This window comes from Protopterus annectens, chromosome 12.part0 (genome assembly GCF_019279795.1).
Source record: "Protopterus annectens isolate FY-2018-M chromosome 12.part0, PAN1.0, whole genome shotgun sequence".
Lineage (NCBI taxonomy): Eukaryota > Metazoa > Chordata > Ceratodontiformes > Protopteridae > Protopterus > Protopterus annectens.
The window spans coordinates 945,789,123-945,816,795 of record NC_056746.1 but is presented as its reverse complement, the minus strand read 5'-3'; the positions used below and the strand labels follow the sequence as shown (position 1 = coordinate 945,816,795).

General features: G+C 39.4%; 1 protein-coding gene across 1 annotated transcript in view; it reads left to right on the top strand.

Moving 5' to 3' along the window:
- The window catches only part of CTSZ (cathepsin Z), a 245,291-nt gene extending 226,804 nt beyond the window's left edge, over positions 1-18,487 (top strand). The window contains exon 6 of the mRNA XM_044089976.1: positions 18,140-18,487. Within this exon, the coding sequence (XP_043945911.1) occupies positions 18,140-18,253 (114 nt within the window). The 3' untranslated portion in view covers positions 18,254-18,487. The remainder of the gene's footprint in view (positions 1-18,139) is intronic.
- The last annotated feature ends 9,186 nt before the right edge of the window (positions 18,488-27,673 follow it).

Sequence of the window (27,673 nt, the reverse complement as noted above, 5' to 3'; positions counted from 1 at the left end):
AGAATCACCGGCCTTATTTTTGGATTTGACTGTAGATGCTAGTACTTTATTGGCTGAGCGAAGGGTTGTCAAATTACTGTAGGGGGTTAGAAGACTAGTAAGTATAGGAGTAATGTGAGGAAGATAGAGGATCTTATGGGCAATAATAAGTTGTTGAATCTGAAGTTGATTATGAAGTTTTAGCCAACCTAGTTGCTTTAGGCTTTGACAGTGGTGAGTTCTAAATGAGGAACCAGTAGCAAATCTGGCAATATTGTTGTAGGAGTTAGCTAGTTTGTTAAGGTTGTTTTTTGATAGGTTGGTATAGATGGGAGAGGCATAGAGGAGGGTGAAAATTAGATGGGTATGGGCAATAGTTGTTCTAGCTGCTGAAGTAAGGAAGGGTTTAATCCTATAGAGGGAGCCTAAATTTCTTTTTACTGTTTTTATTGTTGTGTTAATGTGTGTCATAGCTAAGATTATGGTCTGTTGTTACCCCCTAAGAGCTTGGTAGTTGGGTCAGGAGATATGACAATGCCGTTACTGGATATAACTGTGAAGTCAATTGGGGGGACCTTTGTGTGGAAGTAAAGTGTAGTAGTTTTGTCTTTTTAGGATTCAGGAGGAGGCTATGCTGGAAGAACCAGCTTTCTACTATGTTAAGCACTGTTTGGGTGATGGACTGGTGTAGAGGTAGCAGAGCATATTAGTGTGGAGTCATCAGCATATTGGATACATGTAGCCTGAGGAATTATTAGATTAAGATCATTGATGAAAACTGAGAAAAGTAGAGGGCCCAGGATAGAACCTTGAGGGACTCCTAGGGTAATAGGAAGGTGAGAGGATATATTATTTTCCCAAAGCACAGCCTGTTGCCTATTTTCAAGGTAGGATTTAAACCATTGTAAAGCCTGTGTATCTAGTGAGAGAGACTTAAGTATATTCAAAAGAAGCTGATGGTTGACCATATCAAAGGCTTTTGATAGTTCAATAAAGAGTGCTGAGGATAGAGTATTGTTGTTTCAGTTATTGTTAATACAGTCGGAAAAGGGTAAGAGGGCTGTAGTGGTACTGTGGTGAGGTCTAAAGCTGTGCTGACAGTTAGCTAGTAAGTTATTTTGCAGTAGGTGGTCTAGTAGTTGGTGGTGAATACATTTTTCCATTATTTTAGCTAAAGGAGAGAGTAAAGCTATTGGGCGGTAGTTTGAGAGTTCAGTTGAGTTACCCCCTTTGTGCAGTGGGATAATATGGGAGAATTTCCAGATAGATGGGATTGTTCCTTCTGTAATGGTTCTATTAAAAAGGATGGAAATAGGAAAGGCTACTACTGATGCAGCTATCTGTAGATATTCTGCTGGTAGAAGGTCAGCTGAGGGGGTGCAAGGTTTTCGTTTATGAAGAAGAGTGCAGATGAGGGATGTTGGGACTGGTTGTAAATGAAATGAAGGGGTTAAAGTAGTCAAGGAGGATGACAAACTTGTGCTAACAGGAGGTAATGAGTTAGCGAGAGTTTGGACTGCATCAGTAAAGAAGCTATTAAAGGCATTAGCAATATGCTTAGGAGTTTCCTAGGTGGATCCTGTTAGGGTGGGAGTTTTGGACTGACCTAGGTGGAGGAGTCTATTTATGCCTGCCCAGAACTTTTGAGGTTTGTATTGGTGGGTTTGCTGGCTGTTGTGGTAGACGTTTCTTTTATCTAGGAGTATGGATTTTTTGGTAGCATTTCTCAGCTGTCTAAATGTTAGATGATCAGCTGGGTTTTTTGTTGTTCGCCATTTGGCCCAGATTTTATTTCTTAGTATAATTTTGTACCTTGTCTCTCTTGTTAGCCATGGAGCAGTTTTAGTCTTATTTCTCATTGATCGGGATGGGGCATGATAGTCCAGGATTTCTAAGAATTTGGCATTAAAGTGGGATGCTGCATCGTCTAATTGGAGGTGTCTTAGGGGTGACCAGTCACATGCTTTCAGTTCAGTTTGGAAGTTAATAGGTTTAAAGTTTTTTTTTGGATCGAATGGTTTTATATATGGTTGGTTTATGAGTATTGATCTTTTGCCTGATTATGTAGGTCAGTGAGTGGTCATTGACATCATCAGGAAGGATACCTGTTTCATAAGAGAGGGGGTGACTATTTATCAGTATCCAGTCTAGAGTAGTTTCTATGTTTTTAGGTGTATGGATCCTGGTGGGGGAGGTTATAGTTTGGGAATAACCATAAAGGTTTATGTGGGTAGTCTGGTTAGTTGAGATGCAGGTGTTCCAGTCAATATTAAAGTCACCCAGGACAATGGTTTCTTGTTGGTAGTTAGTTGAAAGCCAGGAAAGAATATTTTCAAGGGTGTTAATATTGTTACCTGGAGGGAGGAGATGCATATTATATAGATGGATTTATAGGTGTTGATTTGGAGTTTAGAAATAAGGATTTCAGTGTTGCTAATAGAAGGTTGTTGCACATCTATTAGTGTTACTTGCAACTCTGCTTTATATAGTATTGCTACACCCCCGCCCTTTCTGGTTATTCAATCAAGTCTCAGGATATTGTATCCTGGTGGGGTGATTTCATTGTCCTGTGTTACAGGTTTTAACAAGGTTTCTGTTAGGAAAAGGATGTCAAAGGAGTGAACATCTAAGAGGAATTGGAGGTGGGCAACTTTATTGTTTAGGCTCTGTATATTAAGGTGAGCTATAAGGCGAGAGTTTGATGCTTTAGTGATGGTTTGAGTAGTAGAGGGACTTGGTTTATGAGTGTTAGTGGTGGTTGTGGTGTTGGGGCCAGGGTTGGGATGGATATCACCATCTAGAAGTTGAGAGTTTTAAATCCTATGTATATTTAGGAATTTACAGGATGTATATTTTGTTTTCTTGGGTTGGTTATGGTTAATGTGGACTAAACAGTGAAACTTTGGCACTAAATGAGAGGGTGTAGAGGTAATGTTAATGTAGTTTAGGTAAGGTGGTAGGTCTGTCAGGATTGATTGTTTAAGGGGATGGTTGAAGTTAGTCAAGGTTAGATGTTCATATTTAGTTAGGACATAGGTTATAGATAGTAAAGGTAGGAGGCTAATTAAGAGGACTAGTAGTGGGTATTTGGATCTAGGTGTAATGGTCATAGTGAGAGGATAGGTAAATAAGTAGATGGGGTAAGGTATATTAAAGGGGTTGATAGTGGGGAGGTACTGTAAGGTATTGAAGTAAGTTGGGATAATGAGTTTGTAAATTGATTAAGAACTTAGTGATGTAATAAGTATCTATAAGTGGTGAGCTAGGGTAGTTAGCACTTAATGAGTAGGAGGATGGGATTGGTTATATAGGAATGGGGGTGTGACAACTGGAGGTATATGGTTAGGACCTCTGGAGGTGGGTAGGATTTGGGGGTAGGGTAGGGGAGCGGAGTGAGCAGGTTCAGACTGGTAACCGAGTAAGTCAGCAGCTAACTACTGGGTACTTTAGTTGGGAAAGGAATAGGTGTAGAGGGGAGGAAACAGTGGTAGTGAAAGTAAGTGGTAGCTGAGAGCAAGGCTAGTGGAAAGTAGCAGGTAGAGTGGAGAGTTAGGGCAGGAAGAAATTTTTCAAACCGGGGTCAGAACTTTAATTCCATTGGAAATCAGGGTAGGATAGATGTATTATTAGCTATCTTAGTTTAGAATGCCATCTAGTGGACAGATAGTGTAGTTTTGACAGAAGCAAGTGAGCAGGGATAGATGGTACTGAGTTTGCGAAGGCTCCTGTAGATAGTTGCAGGAGACAGCACAGGAATGAAAAAAACATAAAAATGTTAAGGGATAGAGAGAGGAGTATGGCTGCTGGTAATCCTGGCTAGGTAGCGTATCATACATATACCAGATATTAAGCAAGTGTTCAAATATTACCACTCTGTTGGATAACACATACTTTCTTGCCTCCTAGTGAACAGGGTTCTTAAGCAGGACGGCAAGTCTTTTTGCTATACAGGAGTTGGTTGGATTTGTTTGCAGGGTCCTTTCACCAGGTAGGTAGATTTGTAAGGTTTTAGTGTAGGATAGATGTTTCAAACCTAGGAGCAGTGGGGACAAGAGAAACAGTAAAGGGGTAAGAAAACAGGTATTTAAAAGACAGGGTAGTGCACAGAGCATTCAGTACAAACAGACATTTTATATATGAGTATATATACATACATATATATATATATATATATATATATATATATATATATATATATATATATACTTGTCTTTCTTCAGCAATGTTTAGCTTTGATAATGTCTATTACTTACTCCCATTCTTTACCTAGTTATGCATATTTGTAATCAAAATCATGTATGCTAATGCTTGCAGTCTGTCATCACATTATATACATTGTGTATTGATGTATTCTGTGTTGTATCTGTGCAACCCAGGCTGGGCCTGAAATTGGTTATTGTCGATCAGTGCATTAGTCCAGTAAACAAAATTGAATAAATGATAGAGAACAGTGATGACTCAACTCTGGTATAATGTTAAAGAGCTCCTAACCCTCACCTTAGAACTTTAACATATCTTCAACTCATTTACTCAGTAGGAAAATCAGAGTAGACTTACCCCTAATAAATAAAACCGTAAGCTAAGAATAGTTCCAGAAACAGGGATGTGTCACCAGAACTTAACCTGCATACACAATTCTTCAAGAGTCATCCAGACCACAGGAAATGGTGATGATATTGAAATACCTGGATGTTACAGTGAATTACAAGTGTAACTTCCAAGATTACAAGAGTAACTTCCAAGAACTCACAATTAATAGAGTCAAAGAACTTCATAAAAAATAGACTTTGCAATTGCCACCATCCCCCTCAGCTTCAGTAGCAACAGACTGAATCAGCTACTACACAAATGTACTCCACACAAAGCTCCCATCCCGCACCACAGGACTACTGTTTCTCCAGTTGAAAAAAAAATCACTCTATCATTGATCTTTCAGGCAGTGAAAGGTATAACTCAGGATCTTTTTGTGTGCGTTAAATGTTGCCAAATCTACCCACATTCTCCACCATATTGGTACCTACTAAGGCAACAGAGTAAATTAGTCTATGGAATAGTGCTATTGTATTAAAACAGGAAATGTTTGTTCAGAGTCTTCTTTGATATAAATAAAATAACAAAAACTGTACAGTCCATGTTAACAGCTCTGCTGCAATCCCAAGGTGCATTCACCCTGCTTACATTTGTGTGAATACTTAGCAGAAAATGTTCAGATTAGATTAGTTTGCCTCTTTGCTGTTAACACACTCCTCACCTCTTCTGTTCCAAACACAAACCCCCTCTACACTAAGAGGCCAGCTTCTCTGATTGCCAGGGACGTAGTGCTCTTTCTTTATATAGTACACAGTATGATGACTGCTTGTTAACATCATTGCTTTGGGAGATTTTCTGACCAATACAAAGTATACCTGCTTGCATCTAAGTGGAAACCAGAAATTTACAAAATGCTGTATGTCTAACACCTTTTACAAGATGTTCACTATTTACAAAACACTTTACGTACATTATTTACAGCAGCATCTTAACACATCATATAGTGAAACTGTTACAGTATATACATAGATGATTACTAGGCTAATGGCACAAGAACCTTTACAATCCTAGCCACTAATACCAATATATGATAATAATTTATCTTAATTCCCCAGATATGGGATGGGGTAGTGGGTCCTTTGGGTGTTGTAGCCCCGAGTCATTTTATAGATTACCTCTGTCCATAAGGGACATGGACAGTACCGTATGAGTGAAAATGCATAAATATAGTTGCAAGCGTAGAAAACCCTTGGAACACCATCATGTTGATCAGGACTGAACACAGGAAAGGTTAAGGAGAAGTGAATTTAAACCAAAAGATAAAAGGTTAATATTAGGGGCTGAAGATAGTGAACTACACACATATTGTTTTACAAAGTCCATTGAACATGTGGGAGAAACAGATAAATGAAGGTTTTGTAAAGCCAAATTGGAACGGTCGCACATCTTGTTGCTGGTTGTAATGCAGAAGGACTGTATACTGAAAGGCATAATGTTGCATTGGGGATTGTGAATACATTATAATATTGAAGTAGCTGAAGAACACTGGAAACATGAGCCATAAAGCATCATAGAAAATGATGAAGTTTATATAACATGGGATCATCCATTACCAACAGTTCAAAAAATAGATGCAAGAAAATCAGATATAGTTGTCCATGAAAAGAAGACAAAAGTTGCATTGATTACTGAAATTGCTACACCCAGTGACTAGTGTTTTACGTACAGAGACACACAGGATTTGCAGGCAGAAATGAGGGCAGTGTGGAAGAAAGATACCCAGACAGGAGCAATGGGTCTTATAAAAAGAATTTTCAATCATACTTGGGTATGTTACAGGTACATGTAAATCCATACAAATTGCAGGAGTCATTACTGGGCACATTGTGGGCACTGCAAAGAGCACTTCTAGCTAACGTCAGACATTGAATCAATACTAATTTCATGAACTTTAATCATACTTTGACTTAGGAATGCAGTCCATTCCAGTCTTGGTATTAGAAACTCAAAAGCCTTGAAGAAATTGAAAAAAAAGTGAATTTATGGTTCCCCTTCCATTTATCCAAATTCTTTTTGAAGAGAGTGAAGGACGTGTTTCGCTTTACAAAGATGAGAAGTTTATTCCATAAACGAGATAGCTTTTGAGAAACAAATCTGTGTCTCCAGCAAGCTCTGTCCTAAGGTTTAGGTTTATGGAGCATGCTACCCTTGTATAATTTTTCTTGTGAAGATGTAACATTTTCATCAGGGTTGGATCAGAGACTGCCTTGTCCCCCTCCGACGATATGAGACAGAGTAAAGGGATAGTGCTTTTAGTTGGTTGCATAAGACATGTGTCTTACACTTTGTATTTTTCTTTAGTGAGAAACCTCTCTGGGCGCTCCAGTTGGTGTAAGTGTCTGGTTAGGTACATTTAGAAGGGAGCATTGTACTCGATTATGGGCCTGATGAGGGTGTGCAATGGCACTATGACTTCCTTTGATCTTGATGCCATGCCTTAACTTATAAGTTGTGCCACACAGAAGGATTTACTCACTGTCATAGCTATGTGGTTTAGATTACTAGCTTTCTGTGTTCCTAGGTCCCTCACCACTAGGGCTAGTTTTAGGCATGTGCTATCAATGTTATAATTTGCAGGGATATCTGATTTACAGAACAGTATGTTTAAGCATTTTTAACATTTGGTCTTAGACCATGGTTTTGGCACCAGACTTTTGCCATTTTTAGGCCAGTTTGTAGGATGTCAACATTGTTTGAGGATTCACACACACACATTTAATACCATCTCACACATGATAAAAAATGTTATCTTGATTGATGGCCTTTGTAATACATAAAAAATAGTACAGTATATAAACATGTTACTCTGGGCAGTATTTTTCATGTACAGTGCTTACAACTTTTAATGTTGCTTTCTAGTTTTGAATATGGGTCCAGTAAGAGTCCTTAAAACATCCCAGCTTCCATTATAGCTTGTCCTGCAACAAATGCCTTTAACCGACAGTGATAGTACACAAATCACTGTAACGTTCTCAGGCTTGTTGACTTACAAGTAGATGACACATCTTGAAAAAAACTTTTTTTTTTCTTTTTTTTTTTTACTGGGGAAAGCCCCCTGCATATCCTAAAACCCTCTTATTATTCTCACTCTGAAGATGTATCTCTGAATAAGAACAGTCACTGTCAACAAATGATAAATGATAAACATGCCATATTCTTTTTTTCAGGAGGCTGATAGATTTGGATCAAGCCAAATACAATGCAACTCTACCTGTAAAACATCACTTATATGAAGCAACTGCTACTTGAAGCTACTATGCTTGAGCAGTTGAGGTGACGAGCTCCTGCAGTACAAGCAACAGACTGTAAACAATTGTATAGCACATGCAAAGAAAGGGATTATTGAATGCTTCCAGGTGAAGTGAGGGAAAAACACTTAAGCAGCATGGCATGTTGTTTTGTGGAAGGACAGGGAGTGAGGCTGAATGCTGATGAGCATGTGCCTTGTTTGCTTCTAAAAAAAATTAAAAATGTAATGCAAGGTCACTGTATGGCTGTATATTCATTAGTACATTTTTTGTACTAACGAATTATTTATCCTGAATTAATTTTTAAGGTGACTAAGTATTTTAAGCAAAAGAAAACTGTACTGCAAAAGTGAGAGCTTCTCCATTTGTTCCCAGTGCATTAGACCTGATTCACTTTAGAGTGATAAGTCATCCCTGATTTAAACACCTGTATTTATCACTTGTGACACAGGCAAACATACATTTATAGAAAAGTAATCAGATCATAACAAGGCACTTAACCTGGTTACAGATAGGTTTTTGTTCCTCAGCGAGGCCAGGCTCTGCCTGCTCTGTTCGCCCTTGCTATGTTCGGGCACACTTTGCTCCCCTACCCTACCCCCAATCCTCACCCAATCCCATTATGCCTACATTTATTTATACTTAGCACTTCCCACTAATTAACTGCAACCTATAAAAAACACCACTTCACTATTCATCTACTCACATTCCTAATCCTCACCTACAAAATCTCAACTCACTATTCCCTCCCCCACACCCTTTCCTCGCACTTCACAACACCTGTTAATAGCCACTATACCACTATTACTATATTTCACTGATCTTCATATTATTTTCTCTAAACCGTTACCTTTCCTCCCCTTCCTTCCAAGCTTACTACTTTAATTACTCCATACTGTACTTAGCTTACCCTATTCCCCTTTCTACCCCTTCCCCCTCTTAGATTCCTATTTGTCACACTGTATGAACCTCTTCCACATATTACTCTGTCTCCTTATATTTCCACATATTATTCTACCTCCTCACCCTTTATACTACTACTCAGTTGTAAGCCTTCTCCTCCTGTAAACCTTCCAACCATGTATCCATCTAGTATTCTCATACTATCCTTCTCATGTTTCTTCACACTTTTCCTTTCCCTTGTACACCTCACTGCTTTCAACCCCATTTCCTTGCCCCCCTAACACACAACAACCACATCTCCCCTATCTAAATTTTCTGATAGCTACACAGATATATCTCCTAGCCTCTATCAAATAAATCCTATTCTTTTATACAAAATAAAAATATTACCAGTAAAAAATAATACCCATCTCATTGCACCACACATTTCTTCCACCAGCCTAGAAACACAATCAGAAACCAACAGCTACTGTATTACTCTTTTATGTTAACCACCTTACCCTTATGTGGAGACATCCACCCCAATCTTGGGCCTACATCAACCAATCCCTCCACACAACCTCACACCAGCAATTCCCATAAATCCTTATACATAGTCACTCTAAACCTGCAAAGCATTTGTAATAAAATCCATGACTTTCACACATTGATTGCCTGCATTCAGCCTGACATAATTGCTGCTACTGAAACTTGGCTAAAACCTTAAATTAAAGACTCTGAATTCCTCCCGCCAGGCTTCGCAACTTTAAGGTCAGATAGACCCCATAAAAAGGAGGTGGTATTGTATTACTGTTTCCTAATACCTACAATATAGTTCCCTATGCAGATTCAACTCGCAGTTTACTAATGCCAAAATCCTTATTTCCTGTATAGTTCCTTATACAGATTCTACTCTGCAGTTTACTAATACCCAAATTCTTGTTTTCTTCCTAGAAATGAATGACTGTAAAAAAAATATGTATCATAGATGTTCTTCGTGTTTCACTGTTGCAGTCATCACCTGTGGGTTATCCCTGCTGTGGTAGCCCTCGGCCGCCCCGAATACCAGAGTCAAAGTTTTTCTGCATCAGCTGCAGTCGCCTGTAGTCTGACGTCAGGTCGTCAGTGCTATAAAACAAGGCAGCCGACGTCATTACATCAGTCTTTCTTGCCGTGGAGCCAACAGCAGAAGCAGTTTGCACATGTGCTCATCAGTCGCTACCAGAATTTCAGCTGAAAACATCTAAAGCCAAGTACCCCATTGGGGACCCTTTTTTCTTGCACTAACCGATGTCCGAAAAAGTTAACAATTGTCTCGCCTGTGGAAAGCAGATCCCACACCCAGACTTCCATTCTTACTGCGTCATTTGTTTAGGCCCAGACCACAACGTCCCCCGTTGCCACTTCTGTGCCCTCTTTAATGTAAGAACCATTCACTGTAGAGCTCCTATTGTAGACAGTTATTTTCATGTTCCGTCTTCGCATTCCGATATGGCATCTGTCAGCCAACAATCTGTGGGCATTCCAAAAAAAATGCAGAAATATAGATAGAGACAGACCACACAAGGCTAAGCCTTCCGACAACACTACTGATAAGCAGGTCGTCAGTTCTCCAGAATTCAGTGAGGCACTTTCGCAGCCCCTGATGCCCGATTTGATATCTACGCAAGCCTCTACCAAGACCCTTTTGGAGTCCAGTGTGCTGCAGAAATCTTCTTTGTCTTCTGAGCCTTTGGCTGTCTCTGCCTCGGTTGGGTCCGGAGCCGTGACGCAGGCACTGGCTTCAGAGGAGTCTTTTCGCACTACCGAATGTAGACAAAAAACAACATCTTCTCATCCGACTACCATTTCTCTCAGACTGATGGATTCTCTCAGGCCTAGAAGCCAGGCCACTCCAAGAAAATCTGCCTCTAGCCACCATCTTGCTCCTGCTGCACCACCCCAAGCAGAAATGCTTAAAATAGCGGAGGATCTCATCTCCCTTATCCGAGGCAGTCAGGCCACACCTTCTAAAAGGAAAAGGCACCCTTCCCCAGAAATTGACAGAACAGGATTCTGAGGAGTCTGACTATTCAGATTTTGAAGAGGAGCAGCAATCTCTGACTGCTTATGAGGATTCAGATGCAGAGGAATCCATCCCTTCTGCCTCCTCTGCAGAGGATCTTTCATTTGGGGAAACACTTCACACCCTCAGGGAACATTTCCAATGGGAATCTCAGGACTTCCCCAGCCTAAGACTTGGAGAGTTTCTGGACTTGCCCCAGCACAGACCCCTGGCCATCCCCCCTATTTTAGAAGTGGTGGATGATGTTTTCCATGAATCCAGCTTAGTCCCTGATGCCAACTACCTCTTTTTTCTAAATCTAGGGCAGGGTTTACCTCTGCAGTTCTGCAGGGCTTGCTGACCCATGCCTAGGGCTCTAACCTATCCTTCCACCCCTCTCCTCAGCATTGGGAATCTTCCCAGAGGTGATGACTGCAACAGTGAAACACGAAGAACATAGTACAGTTGCGTACACTTACCATAAATGTAGATGTTTGACTGTATTAACTGTTGCAGTCCAGGTTTCCCTCCCTCCATCCCCTTTATATCCTCTTCCCCTAGGGGGACATAAGCTTCCCACAGTGGCTTTTAGCCACTAGGACCACTTTATCTTATTTTCTTGTGCTTCTGAAAAGTTAGGGCAAGAAAAACTGATGTAATGACGTCTGCTGACTTGCTTTATAGCACTAACGACCTGACGTCCGACTACAGACGACTGCAGCCAACTCAGAAAAAAATTGACTCTGGTTTTCGGGCCGGCCGAGGGCTACCACAACAGGGATAACCCACAGGTGATGACTGCAACAGTGAATACACTTGAACATCTACATTTATGGTAAGTGTACACAACTGTACTTTCTCTATTCCCCTGGTAACAACATACTATTACTGGAAGAAATCTTGCCTGGATTTCCAACAATATTAAAATGAAACCATCATCGTAGGTGACTTAAATATCAACTGGTTAGACCTCTGCTCTAACCTTTCATCTTCAAATATCAGTCTATCCAGCTTATCATTTCTCCAGCCAGACCTAATAACAACGAAAGTTGATCCATTTTAGATTGGATTCTAGTCACTGACCCCAATAAAATATCTTCTGCCGGTACACTTCCAGTGACCCTCGGTGACCACCTCCCTCCCTTTGTTCACCGAACTGCCTCCTCATTTTAAAAGTAACATCAGTATAAACAAATAAGGAGTCTGACAAAATCCAACCCATTGATCTTCACAGATATTCTAAAAAAGATTAACTGGTACACACTAAAAACCCTCCATCTAGATGATGCAGTTGGCTACTTCAACTCAGTATTTCTATATACACTAAATAGCCTTGCTCCTGTTTGCCTAAAGTGAGTCAAAAGAAACCATGCCCCACGGATGACTAAGACCACTGAGGAACTTAAAAAAAAAAATCCAAAAAAAAACAGAAAGCCACAGAAAAAAATTTGGAAACAGTGGCTAACAAAAACCCTCCAGACCTGTTGAATGTAAACAACTTTGAAACCAGGTAAAAAGGCTAGTTAACAAAGACAAAAAAGACTATTATCTAAAGTGTCAGACCAACCACAGGTTAAAACTCAAAACAGTTCTGGAATTCCATTACATCACTAATAAATCCAGGCACAAAGAGTAACCCATGTCCACATCCTAGCAAAACATCTCAAGAAATAGGCACTTTTTAATTCTCATTTTTATCAACACTATAGCACACATCACTCTTTTACCCATGCACATAGCAGCACAATTCCTACAACTTCATCAAAACTATCCTCTTGCTCCCCTTCCACTACACCCTCCCATTCTACACCTACATTCTCTTTTAAACCTATTCCAGCCACCACAACAAAAAGACTATGTCTCAAGCTTAAACCTTGGTTTTAACACTACTGACAACTTATCCACACAGTTCCTAAAACTAGCAGCTGAAGCTATTGCCTACCCTATAGGCATACTTCTAAATAGATCCATACAAGAATCATATGTCCCTAAAATCTGGAAAAAAGCATTTTTTCTTCCTCTCTATAAAAGTAGTAACAATACTGACATCTCAGATTTCAGACCAAAAAAACATTTTCTCTATCTCAAAGAACTTGGAAAAATATATACATAATCAATTTTTAAACTGTCTACTTCACAACCAAATCCTATTTCCAACATAATGTGGATTCAGGCCAGGCCATAGCACAACTACCCTCATATCTTTTATGGATACAATTAATAGAGCCCAACACACTTGTAAAATTGTCTCCCCTATTTCTAGACCTCTCAAAAGTATTTGACACTGTCTTTCACCCCTCACTTTTAACCCACCTCTCTGACTGCCCCCCCCCCCCCAAAATGGCTGTCAAGCTACTTAGCAGATAGACAGCAGGCTGTTAAATGACAACATTCCCTCTCCATATATTAACACCTCTACTGGAGTCCCCCAAGGCTCCATACTAGGACCCCTCCTATTCAGTATTTTCTTAAATAGTTTTCATTTTTCACTAAATCAAGGATCTCTTATTTAGTAACTCAGATGACTGTACTGTACTGTTCTATGCTCCGACAATTCTATATCTGATCTAGAGCAAATAACTACAGGCCTTTACCTCTACTGAGACCTGGATGTGTAATAATCGCCTATCCCTTAACCCAGACAAAATCAAAACTCATGTTATTCACCTCAAAGAAAACAACCCCTTAAACAAAACCCACTTCATTATGCTTTCTCAAAGTAACACAGCAATCGAGGTTGTTACCCATACAGAAAATTAGGAATAACTATATACGAACACATGAAATTTGACTTGCACATGCAACACAGCATCAGCAAAAGTCACCAAAAGCTATTTGTCTACAGGCTTAAACATTTCCATAGGCACTCCACACAACAAATCATTGGTTTCATGTACCTACTTCCCTCTCTTGTATGTGGTGCTCCTCTACTTACTAATCTCCTATCCTCCCCAAAAGCTAAACTTGAGACATTTTATAACAAAATTTCCAAATTTGCCACTAATGCCAAACACTCTACCCATCACTGTACCACTCTTCTCTCTCTAAACTGGCTAGAACTACCACACTACTTATCCTACCTACAACTAACTACTGCACACAAAATAAAGTACAAGCCATCAGACTGTCTTGCTCTTAGCTTGATATTTAGTTACTACCATCCTAGGAGGCCTCTCAGATCTGAAAATCAACACCTTTTGCTGGTACAAAAACCAAACCTGCCAGCAGGCCAGCTTCTATACTCTTGTTCTGCAACCAAAAATTGGAATACCCTACATTTAACTGTTAGAACTACCCAGAATCTTGTCTCTTTCAAAACTTCTCTAAAAGACTACGTGTCTTCTATCAGGAATTGCATCTGCTCCTTGTCTCCCCCCTCAAAACCTAACTGCATTTAGTTATTTAATATGTACTTTGTAATTATGGCAGGCGAAAGCCTCGCTATTCCAATGCCAGAAACATCTATGTAATGTCAGTCGCTTTACCTTTGTTCATTGTTTTTGTCAGTTTGTTATTTTACCAGTAATTCAACCAGTTGTTAAATATGTTACCTTTGTTGTATATACTCTTGAAATTTTACTAATTTTATATGAATACACCCCATGTTCATGTTATTGTGGAGTTTTTCTCCCCAGGCCTCCACTGAAACTGGGCTCATAACGGCCCAGTGGACTACCCCGGTAAACAAATACAAAATAAATTAAAGTTCACATTTACAAACATTATACAGCACATATGTTGTTCTATACCATATAATCAAAGCAACATTATATAAGTTGTTCACTTCCTGCCTTCTCTTCAATCTCATTCATTTTCCAAAACATTTTCTGCTTGTATTGTTTCCACAATTTCTGGGGGAGTTTTCTAAAGATCCTACTTCCTGTTCATTTATCTCTGTTACAGTTTGGTTTAGACTTTAATTTCCATTTTCTAGTTATTGCTTTTTTTGCAGCCAGCAGAATTAAATTCAACAAGGCCTTACAATGTCTAGGCAATTCAGATCATGTATCCCAGCTCAAAAAATAATTTCATTAGTTCACTAATTTTCTCCCTCAGTATTCCTGACTGAGTAGTCTGTGGGGAATTTTTAAAGTCTGCCAACTCGTTACACTCTGAGAACATGTGCTCCCAGGTACCTGTTTCTTCACCATTACACCTCCAATATTTGCCATCTGCCTGAGGAAAAATTCTTTGGAGTCTGCTTAGAGTATAAAAGTATCTATGCAAACACTTCCTAAGTCTTCTAGATCTTGTTGGACATTTGCAAATAGATTTAATTGGGGTAGATAAAGCAAGGGATCATCAATAAAAGTTAACATTTCTATACTTTGCCAGCTGACCTTATCTCTTCAGTTTTTGATTATCCGCACAACTGATAGCACAGTTGCATTTGGTGCTGAGGTTTCTCTTCTCTCCCCTCCCTAAGTGAATGCACTCATGAGTGTGTTGTCCTTCAGATGAGATGTTAAACTGAGGTTTCATCTGCTTGAGTTGGTGGTAGCTTAGGTGGATGTAAAAGATGCAGCAGCACTTATTGCTAAGAGTAGAGAAAGTTCACTGATGCCCTGGCCAACGTGTGTGTGTGTGTCCCTGTTTATTTGCACTTGTGGTACATCAGACGCTTATTTATATCTCTGGCATGTCCTGAACCGTAACCAAATGTTAAATTCCTCTAATCTGCTCAGATAAACAGTAAAGCAAAAATCCATATAGTGAGTACACAAAACCAAGACACAAGGCTAGATTCAGTAAAGCCTACACTGTGTACACAATATGTATTCAATAAAATTCTTATGTTTTTTGCGCTTTCTAGTCACTTACATATAGTCTACACTTTGTGCTAACCTTTATGAATCCCTGTCAATATTTAAAGTTGCAAGAATATCAGTAAGAAAACTAAAATTGGGAGGAAGAAGTTGTGAGTTATGTCTGTGCTGTCTGTTCACTCAGCACAGTGTACACGTAGTGTAAACTTTAAACAGTCAGAACAACTTGCTCCATCTAAAAATAATAAAAAAAAAAACAAATCCAAACTTATTTTTAGGGAGAAAGAGTAAAAATGAAATAAAAATTGATCCACGTCTCCTATTTAAATCATTGTGAAATAAAAAATATATAACTTCATACTCTTTGCATACATGTATACAGACCCCATTCAAAAAAAAAACACTGCACACACACACACACACACACACACACACATACCCATAGAAATGGCATTTGTTTATATTAGAATTAATGCATTTAAAATAAAATAATAAAAAATAGAACACTAAGCTCAGTCAGCCAGTTGGAAAATGGCATTACTGGCAAAAGTAGAATGAATAAGGTTGCCATCTTTCAAATACCAAAGTGGGATATATTTTGTAAAAAGGTGAGATTTTGCAGGACAAAACATACTCATGACTATGGCAAAGGATAGAACTTTTACTTTTTTGCAAAAATAAAAAAGATTATTCTTGTAGCATTTGAGCTGCTTATGCTATTTCATATAACATTTAGGTGTTTCAGATACAAAATGTTTTATGCAACTATTAAAGAAAATTTATGAAATACTTTGTCCTAAAATCTCAGAACAATTATAATTTTTTTTTTTTAGTTTTTCTTGCAGGACACAACTGCCCAAAGAGGGACAGGTGGTAACTCTAAGAATGCACTAACTAAAAAATATCAAATCATAACATAGGCCTTGCTACAGCACTAAAATACATAACTGACTGCAGTATAAAAAAATTAAAAAGTACATCAGAACTACAACAGAAAACAAGAGACAGCACTAGTCATAAAACATGTAAAAATAAACTACGTGAGCCCTTCGTAATGAAAATTTTAGATGATTAATACTTCCTTCTGAAGTCAGTGTAAAAAAGTACTGTAACTTAAATCACTTTAAAAATAGGTAACAGGAATAATCATATGTGAGGTCTGCTTTGTGTGGCATGTGTTGTGTTATATACTGTATGGTTAAGAATGTCATTCCATTCCCATGTAATCTGCACTCACATTTTATACGTAGATATACATAAATGTGTGTGTGTGTGTATGTATGTATGTATGTATGTATATATATATATATATATATATATATATATATATATATATATATATATATATATATATATATATATATATATATATATATATATATATATATATATATGGGTCCCCTACACATGATCGAAATTTCAGAAAGCCGAAACTCATATGGCTGAGACCATATGATTGACTTTTGAAATTTCAATCATGCAGAACGGGCATCTCCATATAGTGCGGAATGGGAAGATTTTCATCTTCCACACTGCAGTACGATCTCGGAGTTAGTATATTTAAATTACAGGATGTGTGGGGGGCAATGACACCCAGTGTGAGTGCAGGGGGCTTGCCCCCCCCCCCCCTGCTAGTAACGTGTAGGCAAGTAAGTTTTTTTTTTTTTTTTTTTTTTACACGTTCGAAATTTCAAAAGTCAAACATAAGTTTTGGCTTTCTAAAATTTTGATCATGTATAGTAGACCACTGTGTGTGTATGTGGGTATATGTATATGTATATATATATATATATATATATATATATATATATATATATATATATATATATGTCATAACGTTGAATTTCATAACATTGAGGCCATAACATCGAAAATTCAGAACACTGAATATATGTATAGTGTGTGTGTATGTAATATATATATATATATATATATATATATATATATATATATACATACACACATATACATATATATATATATATATATATATATATATATATATATATATACACACACACACATATATACATATATATATATATATATATATATATATATATATATACATACACCCCCCCCCCACATGGGGGGGTGCAGGGGTGCAAACAATGTTTTAATGGTTTTTATCAGTTCGTTGAACCGATGTTTGCGAAATTGCACTTTTGCTTAAGTGCATTTTCAATACGGTGTGGGTCTACTGTCTAATTTCGAAGATGTGTATTTTCAAAGTTATATAGTAGACCCATACACATATATATATATATATATATATATATATATATATATATATATACATACATACACATATGTGTATATATATACCTACATATATGTGTATGTATAATATAAAGTTGTGTGTGTATATATATATATATATATATATATATATATATATATATATATATGTGTGTAGTGTGTGTAAAATGTATACATATACACACAAATGTAGTCTTGGATTTGTCTTCTATTAATAAAACGCTAGTGCTTAGAAAGGAAATTGGTAAGATTCAGACTAATAAAGTATGATGAAAAGTAAAGTAGGATGTTTCCATAGTTTACAAATGAATACTTATAAACCTAAGGTTAATAGTTATGAATATTTCTCTGTTCTCTTTTCTGTGTTGCAGGGTGAGAGTGGCTGGCTCCGAATTGTGACAAGTACATATAAAGGAGGTTCTGGAAGTAGTTACAATCTTGCCATTGAGGAGGACTGTGCTTATGGTGACCCTGTAGTGCCTTGAAAACTGATGCAAAGACCTACCAATGTTTTATCACACCAAATCAGTCATGTTTTAATACACAGAGCTTCTACTATGATGCTGTACTGCCTTGAAAACTGACTTGTGACCTGTGTTTTAGCGCACCAAATCAATCACTTCAGGATGGTTTCATCATTTTTTATTACAGAGTGCCTTTATATTTCATAATTGGGATTTTTATGATTGCATATGAATATAAATTTTATACTTTCTGGATATACTGAGTTTTAAATTGATTCTATTATGTAACTTCCAAAAGAAAAAAAATCTGTGATTTATTGAAAGTTGCTAACAGTGCACTGTTAACCAAAATTATTTTCACTAATAAGCTGAATGTGCAATATGGACCTTAAGCATAGTGTCTACCAGTTAGGTAAAGAAATGTACTTATGCACTTGTGATGTGGCAATTTATGGATGATGAGAGATGCCCTTCATGTTTTTAGAAGACAGTATACAAGTCATGCCCATCACCATTTAATTGTTATAAACCTCTTTTAGTATTGTATCACTATCAGGATGGAAAGAAGTGATCATATTGCTGAAAAAGTAACCTGCTGATCCCTTTCATTTTTCTTAAACAGGCCTTGCCACATTGCTGAGATATATTGACGTTCTGTTAGTGAGATGGCATTGAAGAGAACTACATACAGGTCTGTTGCGATATATAGGTTCATAGGGAGGTGCTAGGCTATTGGCCTTAGGGCCTATATAAGCCTAGCCAAGAAGGTACCCTGGCTTTCGCCACCCAAGAAAATTATTTTCCTGTGCCACTGTCGGGCAGAGCCACGAAAGTGATCCCCGGGGTGAATTTCCTATTTCCCATTCAATCATCAAGATTTTTCTTGAAGAGTGCTAATGAGGAGCTTTGTTTGATATAGATATATAGTTTGTTCCAGAGTATGGGAAGTCTCTGGGACAGAAATCTATCCCTCCAGCATTTTCTGTTTATTGTGGTGACAAGGTTTAGGTCCCTAGAGTATGTAGCTCGGACGGATTGGGATTTCTTTAAGTGGAGCATGTCCACCAGCTCTGGGTTTGTTTTGTATGTTAGGCTGAGATCGCCTCTGAGTAGGCGATATGCGACGAAGTAAAGCTGGAGATTTTTGAGACTGTCTGCATAGGGCATCTGTTTGAGGCCGGTAATCCTCTTTGTGGGGTATTTCTGCAGTATTTCCAGTTGTAGATGTCTTGTGAGGTATATACTATAAGGGGCATTGTACTCTATAATGGATCTAATGAGTGACGAGTAGAGGGGAACAATGACCTCTTTTTTCCTGGATGAGAAACCTTTTGTGATGAGGTGTGCCACGTAGAAGGATTTCTTGACTACTGTGGCGATGTGATTATCAAAGGAGAGACTACTGTCCACCTGTGTCCCAAGGTCTCTTATCACACTTTCAGTGTTAAGTTTACTACCGCCTGTGTGGTAGTTCATGGGTACAGAGTTTTTACCAAAGGGGATGACAATGCACTTTTTGGCATTGAGCTTGAGGCCATGGCTTTGACACCAGGCGTCTGTCTCAGTGAGGCCCTTTTTTAGGATGTCCACATCGTTAGGAGTTTCGATTATTGCTCCTAGTTTGCAGTCATCTGCAAACTTCATTAGCCAAAGACCTTCTGTGTTATACTTCAGAGAAGTAGATACCAAACAGGAGACAACCCAGGACTGAACCCTGTGGTACTCCACTTGAAACTGGTCTGAAGTCAGATTTGGAGTCTGCTACTTTCACAGTGTGGGTTCTGTTAGTGAGCCAGTTGGCAACCCATCTTGTGACATAGGGATTTATACCTAGTTTAGTGAGTTTATCTATAATTCCAGAGTGGGGGATGGTGTCAAAAGCCTTGGCAAAATCTAGATAGGCTGTGTGATCCACCTTACCCTCGTCTATGGCTTTGGTGACTGCTTCAAAGAAGTCCTATCAGGTTTAGGAGACATAATCTGCCTTTTACAAACCCGAACTGGGTGGGATCCAGAGTTTGGAGATTACCAATGTCTTTGTTTAAGTTCCATGATGATTCATTCCATGGCCTTGCAGACCAGGCTCGTCAGGCTAATGTGGTGGTAGTTCCCAGGGTCCGTGGTGGCTCCCCCTTTGTGGAGTGGGATAACCGTCGCTGTGTGCCATTCAGTGGGCACAAAGCCTGAGGTGAGGCTATGATTGAACATGGTACTTAGGTGGGGTGCCAGTTCGCTCTGTAGTTGATGTAGAATGAAGTCTGGAATGTTGTCAGGTCCCATGGATGCTGTATTCTTGGCTTTGGAGAGTGTGGTTTTTACCTGTGCAGCCATGACTACAGGAACTTTGCATTCTTCCGGTATAGAGATGGGCCCTTTAGGGGGTGAAAGGGGGGTAAAGTTAGCACTGAACCTATCTGCCAGGCTGTTGGCAATATCAGTTAATTCTGTATATTTAGTGCCATTGTGCTGTAACTCAGAGCAGATCTGAGTGTTGCCATTGAGATTCTTGACATAGCTATAGAATGCTTTGTGGTTGTCTTTAGAATCAGTGGCAATTTTGTTTTCGTAACTAGCTTTAGAGGATTTTATGAGGGATCTCAGCTTCTAACTGAGGCTGACCAGGGAGTTCCTCCAATCATGGGATTTTACTCCTTTTTGCAACAGTTTCTTTCTTCTGTTGTAGAGTTTGTTTATGGCAGAGGACCACCAGATTGGCTTCATTTGTTTGGAGGATAGCATCTTAGTTTTGTTAGGGATAGCACGATCCATGCACTCTTGTAAGTGCTTATAAAGTGCAATTGTGTAGGATTCAGCATTTGTACCTCTATTGTCCGTCTGCATGGGTGTCGTGAAGTTTGTCACTTCTGTCTTAAGAAGCGTGGAGTTGTCTTTGGAGAAATTTTTTACGGCAGTGTCTCTAATGGGAGGTGGGGGACGGGATGTGGATGTCTAGGGTGATAAGCTTGTGGTCGGATCTGACCAATGAGTAATTGACCTTTGGTGTGGAACACCGGTCACCCATGTTGGTAATGACCAGGTCTAGGATATTGCTGCCCCTGGTGGGGGTGTGGATAAGTTGATCCAAGGTGTTGGAATTTATGAATGCCAGAAAACATTGAGCAAAAAAGTTGGTACATGAGTAGTTTTCCCAGTTAATGGTGAGGTAGTTGAAATCACCCATTATTAGGGTGTTGGGTTGCACCCTAATATTTTCCAGTGTATCTAGAAATGAGGAGTGGGAATCCTGAGGCATGGTGGGGAATCTGTAGAAAGCTATAATTTGCATTGCAGCCTTGCCCAGAGTTAGTTGCTATTAAAAACTTTTGTGTTTAACAGACTGTAGGGACTAACTACTCCCTGGATCTCTGAAAGTGCTGTTTTGAACAGAGAATTGTAGACCCATGGTGGAATAGTTTACCAGCTTGGTGGAGAGAAAAATCCAGAGGCATTGAAGAGGGTATGAGACAAGTGGGGAAAGGGTAAGTTAGAAATGGAGGGAGTATAGAATTTTTAATGCTCTTACAAGAGCAGGCTAGGTATGCTTATTCTTGCTGCCATCAAGCAAACTGTAAAACTGTGTAAAAATTATGAAAAATTCTGCCTCTGTGTTAAGTAAAACACATCTGAGTTACACATTACTGAAAACATAAGCAGGTCTGATGCATGGAGGAACAGGAAGGCATGTATTGATATTTGGCTATGTTTATGATCCCTAATGGAAATGCTGCTAACCGTATGATAAGTAATGATGTACAGCTTATGTACATTAATAAATTATGTCAAAGACAGTTATTAGCCTCCTACATCTCAGAAGTATAGTTTGAAAAAGACAGAAGCCTTCCAGTGAGTGGCCAGGCAGTAGCAGCTCATGTTTTAGAAAAGAAAAATTATCCAGACATCCTGGGCCACACTCTTGTTGTAGCTTACTTTTTTCTCTACCTAGCTCCCTAGTGATGAAGTGTATCTATTGATTTTCATAGCTGATATCAGTGCTTCAAGTTTAGTAACAAGATTTTACATGGGAATATAGGTTCATAGGTAGGTAATAGGCTGTCTGCCCGAGGGCATTTATAAGCCTAGCCAGAGTGTGTCAACTTTCGCCACCCCATTGATTAGTTAACTGATCCTCTGTCAAGCAGAGCCAATGACGTGATCCCAGGGGTGTATTTTCTGTTACGCATCCACTCGTCAAGGTTTCTGTTGAAGAGGGTTAGTGAGGGGCTCTGCCTGATGTAAATTGGAATTTTTGTTCCAAAGCATTTTGTTCCAAAGCATGGGGAGTCTCTGTGACAGGAATCTATCCCTCCAGCATGTTCTATTTATTGTTGTGGCGAGGTTTAGCTCACTAGAGCACGTGGCTCGCAGTGACTTCGATTTCTTTAGGTGGAGCATGTCCATCAATTCTGAGTTGGACATGGCTTTGTAAGTCAGGCAGAGATCACCTCTGAGTAAGCAATATGCCACTGAGTACAGCCAGAGTTTTTTCATTTGGGCTGCATAGGACATATGTTTGAGACCAGTAGTCCTCTTGGTGAAGTACTTTTGTGGTCTTTCCAGCTGTTGGGAGTGTCTTGTGAGGTACATCCCAAATCGGGCATTGTACTCTATGATGGGTCTAATGAGTGACGAGTAGAGGGGCACTATAACCTCTTTATTTCTAGATGTGAACCCTTTAGTAATTAGATGGGCCACATAGAAGGATTTCCTAACTACTTTGGCAATATGATTGTCAAAGGAGAGATTACTATCTACCTGGGTCCCCAGATATCTTATTACCTCTTCTGTATTAAGGGGGCTGCCACCTATGTGGTAATTTGTGGGAGTTTTGTTTTTCCCAAACGGGATGACTATGCATTTTTTGGCATTTAGCTTGAGGCTATGACTTTGACACCAGGTGCCCGTCTCAGTAAGGCCCTTTTGGAGGATGTCTGTGTCAGCCAGAGAGTTAATTATGGCTCCCAGTTTGCAGTCATCGGCGAACTTGGTTAGCCATAGTCCTCCTGTGTTTGCCTGTACTTCTGAGAAGTACATGCCGAACAGTGTTAATCTGACGCAGGCTAATCTTCAGTCTCTTTCATCTGTTCCTCAACGAATGTGTCTTTAGAGCCACCTTTGGCCACTCGAGACTTTGGATCACACGCTTGGGTTGCTCCCTTTACCCATAACTCCCTGCAAAGCCCAGCATTACCTCAGATCTCATTTGCTGCTGACTGGAGACAGACCTGGATCTCCTTGCTCATGCATAATTTTTTCAGTTTCTATCACTAATCTACCACTTACTTTGGTTCCTATTCTCTTAGTATATGTAATCTACCTCATTTATCATAGCAGTAATTCTTAGGACTTTGTATTAAATTTTTCTATTTCCTAATGCCTTGGTGCCGTCTTTATTAAAAAATAATTTTCTATTCTACTTTTGTTAGAATTTCTTAGACCTTCTACCTTTACTGTCTATATTGTGTGTGACTATACATATTGGTTAAACCTTCTGGTTTTAAAAAAAAATGTGTGGCCACAAAATGCCTAACTTGGATGCACACTCTTAAGTGCGTGTACTGCCTCGGAGCTTCACATTTGGATCAGTACTGTAATATGTATGTATGTGTGTGTGTATGTGTATATATATATGTATATATATATATATATATATATATATATATATATATATATATATATATATATGTATATATATATATATATACACCGCTTTTGGTACCCAGGCAATAGTAGAGAGAAAAACTACGTAATCCTTAAGGGATTCCTTCCTGCACCTGTGAGAGAAACATCCAAGTCTCAGCGTACTAATACTAGAGCTTCCCCTTCCTCAAAAAAGTCTACAGACAAATCCAAAGTGGACAAAATTACTAAAGAGAAGACTAAGGAATCTAGGAAATGCTGTCCCGGTGTTCTTCTTCCTCTTTGGCATCCTTGCTCTGGGTCCTAAATTATCCATCACTTCAAATCTGACTCTCTTTTCTACAAGTCGATCCTGATTGGATCCAAGACTCCCCATCTCTTAGAGCCAGTTTTTTTTACTAAATCCACTTTTACCTTGGCTGCAATCACCTTGTGCATAAGCACAGCACACCTTGTCCTGATCTGGAAGGGGGGAGATGGTTAGCATCGACCCCCTTGGTTTCCTAAGAGGAGTTAGAGAACCCCAGAGGTCATATCAGAGGCAGGTAAAAGCAGAGTTATGACCTCCCAACTACATGACTCATTCTTTGAGAGAAAACCTGAGGCTGATTAAGTCCACAGCATGCATGACTATAGCCCCTTTTTTCCTGCCCCACAAGAAATGCCTTAGTATCTGTGGTGAGAAGAAACAACCTTTGGCCCATCCCCATGTGAAGCCTGTCAAGAAAAATGGCAAGTATGTAGCCTAGAAGCAGAAATATTGTTATTTCTGTGACTCTCAGGAAGATCATTGCCCTGTAAGCTCCCAACTGGATAGAGTTAAGTCCTGGACAGGCATCCCAAAGCAGATTCCTACATAATCTTGCTACAACACTTTCAAGACATCACATCATTTTGCCACCCATTTTGTTGGTGTGAACCCCAAAATAAAATACAGGGTGGGCAAGAAAGAAATATCCTCTGCCATCTTGGGACTTATAGATCTAACTTTTTTGTTTAATCTACCTTCCAGAGTCATGGCTGAATGAGGAGTTGGTCATTGCTCAAAGGCATTCACAGTAGACTGCAATGTGAATCACCAATTTAACTTTGTCTTAGTTAACATGCAAAACATCAGGGTTAGGGTGTACACCTGTGCCATATGTAATGACTGAGGGTCACCTCCTTGAAGGAGGAGGTCTAACAGTTTTTACTTCTGAATGCCCTCTTCCAGGGGGTGGTTTTATGTGGCTGGCCTCAGAATTTGGTGGGTGACCTCTGTAGGAAGGATGGGACCCCTTCTCATCTATTATTAGGCTTATTCCAACACACCTGAAAGAAAAAGCCCCCCCTGCCCAGTGGTGCAGAGACTGCACCCCAACAACCAGTATTCTATTAACAGCACAGGTTCTGGAGGGACTGTGTGGGTAATGAATAGATGGAACAGCAAATGCCAACTTGCCCATCTTGAGAATGGAGGCATCTTGGCTTGCTGTGCATTTGTATCACCCACAGCAGGTAGCCTAGCATGCTTATGTGGAACACTGGTGAGCTGCTCAGTTGGAAAGTTTTGCATGTACTGTAGTGCTATAACAAAAATGCAGCCCCAAGAGCGGCAACTGTGGAGTACTGAAACTGCTTAGGATTGGGAATAGGACAAGCTGCAGAATCACAAATGGATCATTTAGGTGCAGGAAGGGGACGTCATTAAGCAGATCCTGTGGACCACAAAAAAGTCCTGTTGCAGACTGAGAGCATCACACTTGTCTTATCACCCAGGCAGGTATTTCCACTAGCCCAAAAGTCTGTCTTATAAAGTAGGGCTGCCTAAGGGTGGTGGTTTGCTGAATTTTCTGCAGCTTGCAAAGACAAAGGTCCTGTGAAGTCTCAGGGGGATCACAGATGGATGCATTTTAGAGCCCCTGGATTCTCTAGAAAAGGTTCTGCATAGAAACGTAATTATCTCAGGAGATTTATAGACATAGACCAAGACTCTAGTCCTCAAAGGGGCTATAAAGAAGACTTTATAAGATGGTTGCACACAATCAACAGCTGAATGTCAGCCCTCCCAGTATGGTTGCACACTAATCAACAGCTTAATGTCAGCCCTCCCAGCATTAAAAAAGAAACTGATAGGTAAGGGCTAGTAATTTTACCAGTTTTAGTACAATTTCAGTGATTGGCTAGTAAGTATACTGCCTGGATGCCAGCAAAGCAGAAACATAGGGAGCTTGAAAGAAAATCAGCTAGAAAAGATGAAGAGAAAACACTGACTGGGAAGAATCCTGCAGCTGTTCAGCAAAAAGCAGTTCAAGTTCCAGCTTTGGTGTAAGAGATGGCTTCCAGTAATTTAGAAGAAAAAATAAATTAATTTGTGCTCAGAGCTGATTAAAATAAAAGAAACACTGAAGGAGTATATCAATTCAAATAACAGAAGGCTGGAAAAAAAAGAAAGAAGCTTTAAACAGAAAGTGATTAAACTGCAGAACTCTGATGTCGAAATGAAGAAAAGTCTGACTGAGTATGAGACTGCTCAAGAGGACCAGTACAAAAAAATGTGAGAGTCAGAGGACAGTGCATGCAGAGAAAACACGAGATCTGATGTCACTCTTCATTTATCCTGTACCATTGGGACACTGTTCCAATCCTTGGAACTGGCTCAGCCATTACATAGCTTGCACCAGCCAAAAACTCTCAAACTAAGACTCTACCCAAAATACCTCTCACCATATTACCCCAGATCTTGTTTGTCACTGTTGTCACAAGACGCATCAGCCATTTTCTCACAGTAAGTGAAATTTTGTTGTTTTCACAGTTTAACCTAATATTTTTTTTATAATTATTATATATATTCTTTATTTTTCTACCCACTTTCTTTATTGAAAGAGTGTATTTTTCTTACCATCCGATACTCTTTCCCTATCATCATTGGTAGTATCTCTCCCTCTCTTTGTCTACCTTTTTAAGTAGCTTTAACCTACCATTGTTGGTAGTTTCTTCCTTTCCGTGTGTGTGTGTGTGTGTGTGTGTGTATTTGCTGCCTGTTAACCCCTTCTTTTCTTTTGATATCTGTCAATCTGCCAACATAGCTGAGAAATATAAAGGCACTCTGACTTTTAAACAGTGCCAGGATTGTGGTTGGAAGATGCCCAGTTCCAATGGGCATTCTTCCTGTGTATATTGTTTAGGCCCAGCTCATCTAGATGAGGACTTTGCTGTCTGCCAGGCCTTCAGCAACTGGGCCTTGTTAGAACTAAGAAATAAATTACTATTAAAAGGGCTAATTAAGTCCTCCTTTGAGGAAGTCTCATCCAAGACATCTCCCTCTAAATCTGACAATGGAACCAAGAAAAGTCGCTCCATGCTGAAGTCTCCTTCAGTACCGGTGGCGAAAAAGCATAAGCCTTCCACTGCCACCACTTCAGTGGAACTGAAAGGTTCAGAAGCTTTTGGAACCGACTAAATCCTCTGCACCATCTTCTATGGCACTACAAACCTCGGTGCCTGTCTCTTCGGTACTGACAATTTCAGTTTCTCAGTCGGTACCCACCTACTGTGCTACACTTCCACAGATGTTAGAATCCCCATCAGTGCCAAAACCAGACAAGGTATTCACCCGCTATTGACTTCCTTTGTGGGACAGCTCCCTAGTCCCTTTCTTGAAAGACCATAATCCCCCTTAGGTTTGTCTGTCCATTCCTCCAGGTGTCTTGCCAAAGCTGACATTGTGAAGTTGGTGGGATCAGCTCTTCTTGGCCAGGGGTCTTTCTGCCTCCTCCCAGACCCCTCTTCCTTCTGGAGTTTGGGCATTTTCCCCCCCAGGAA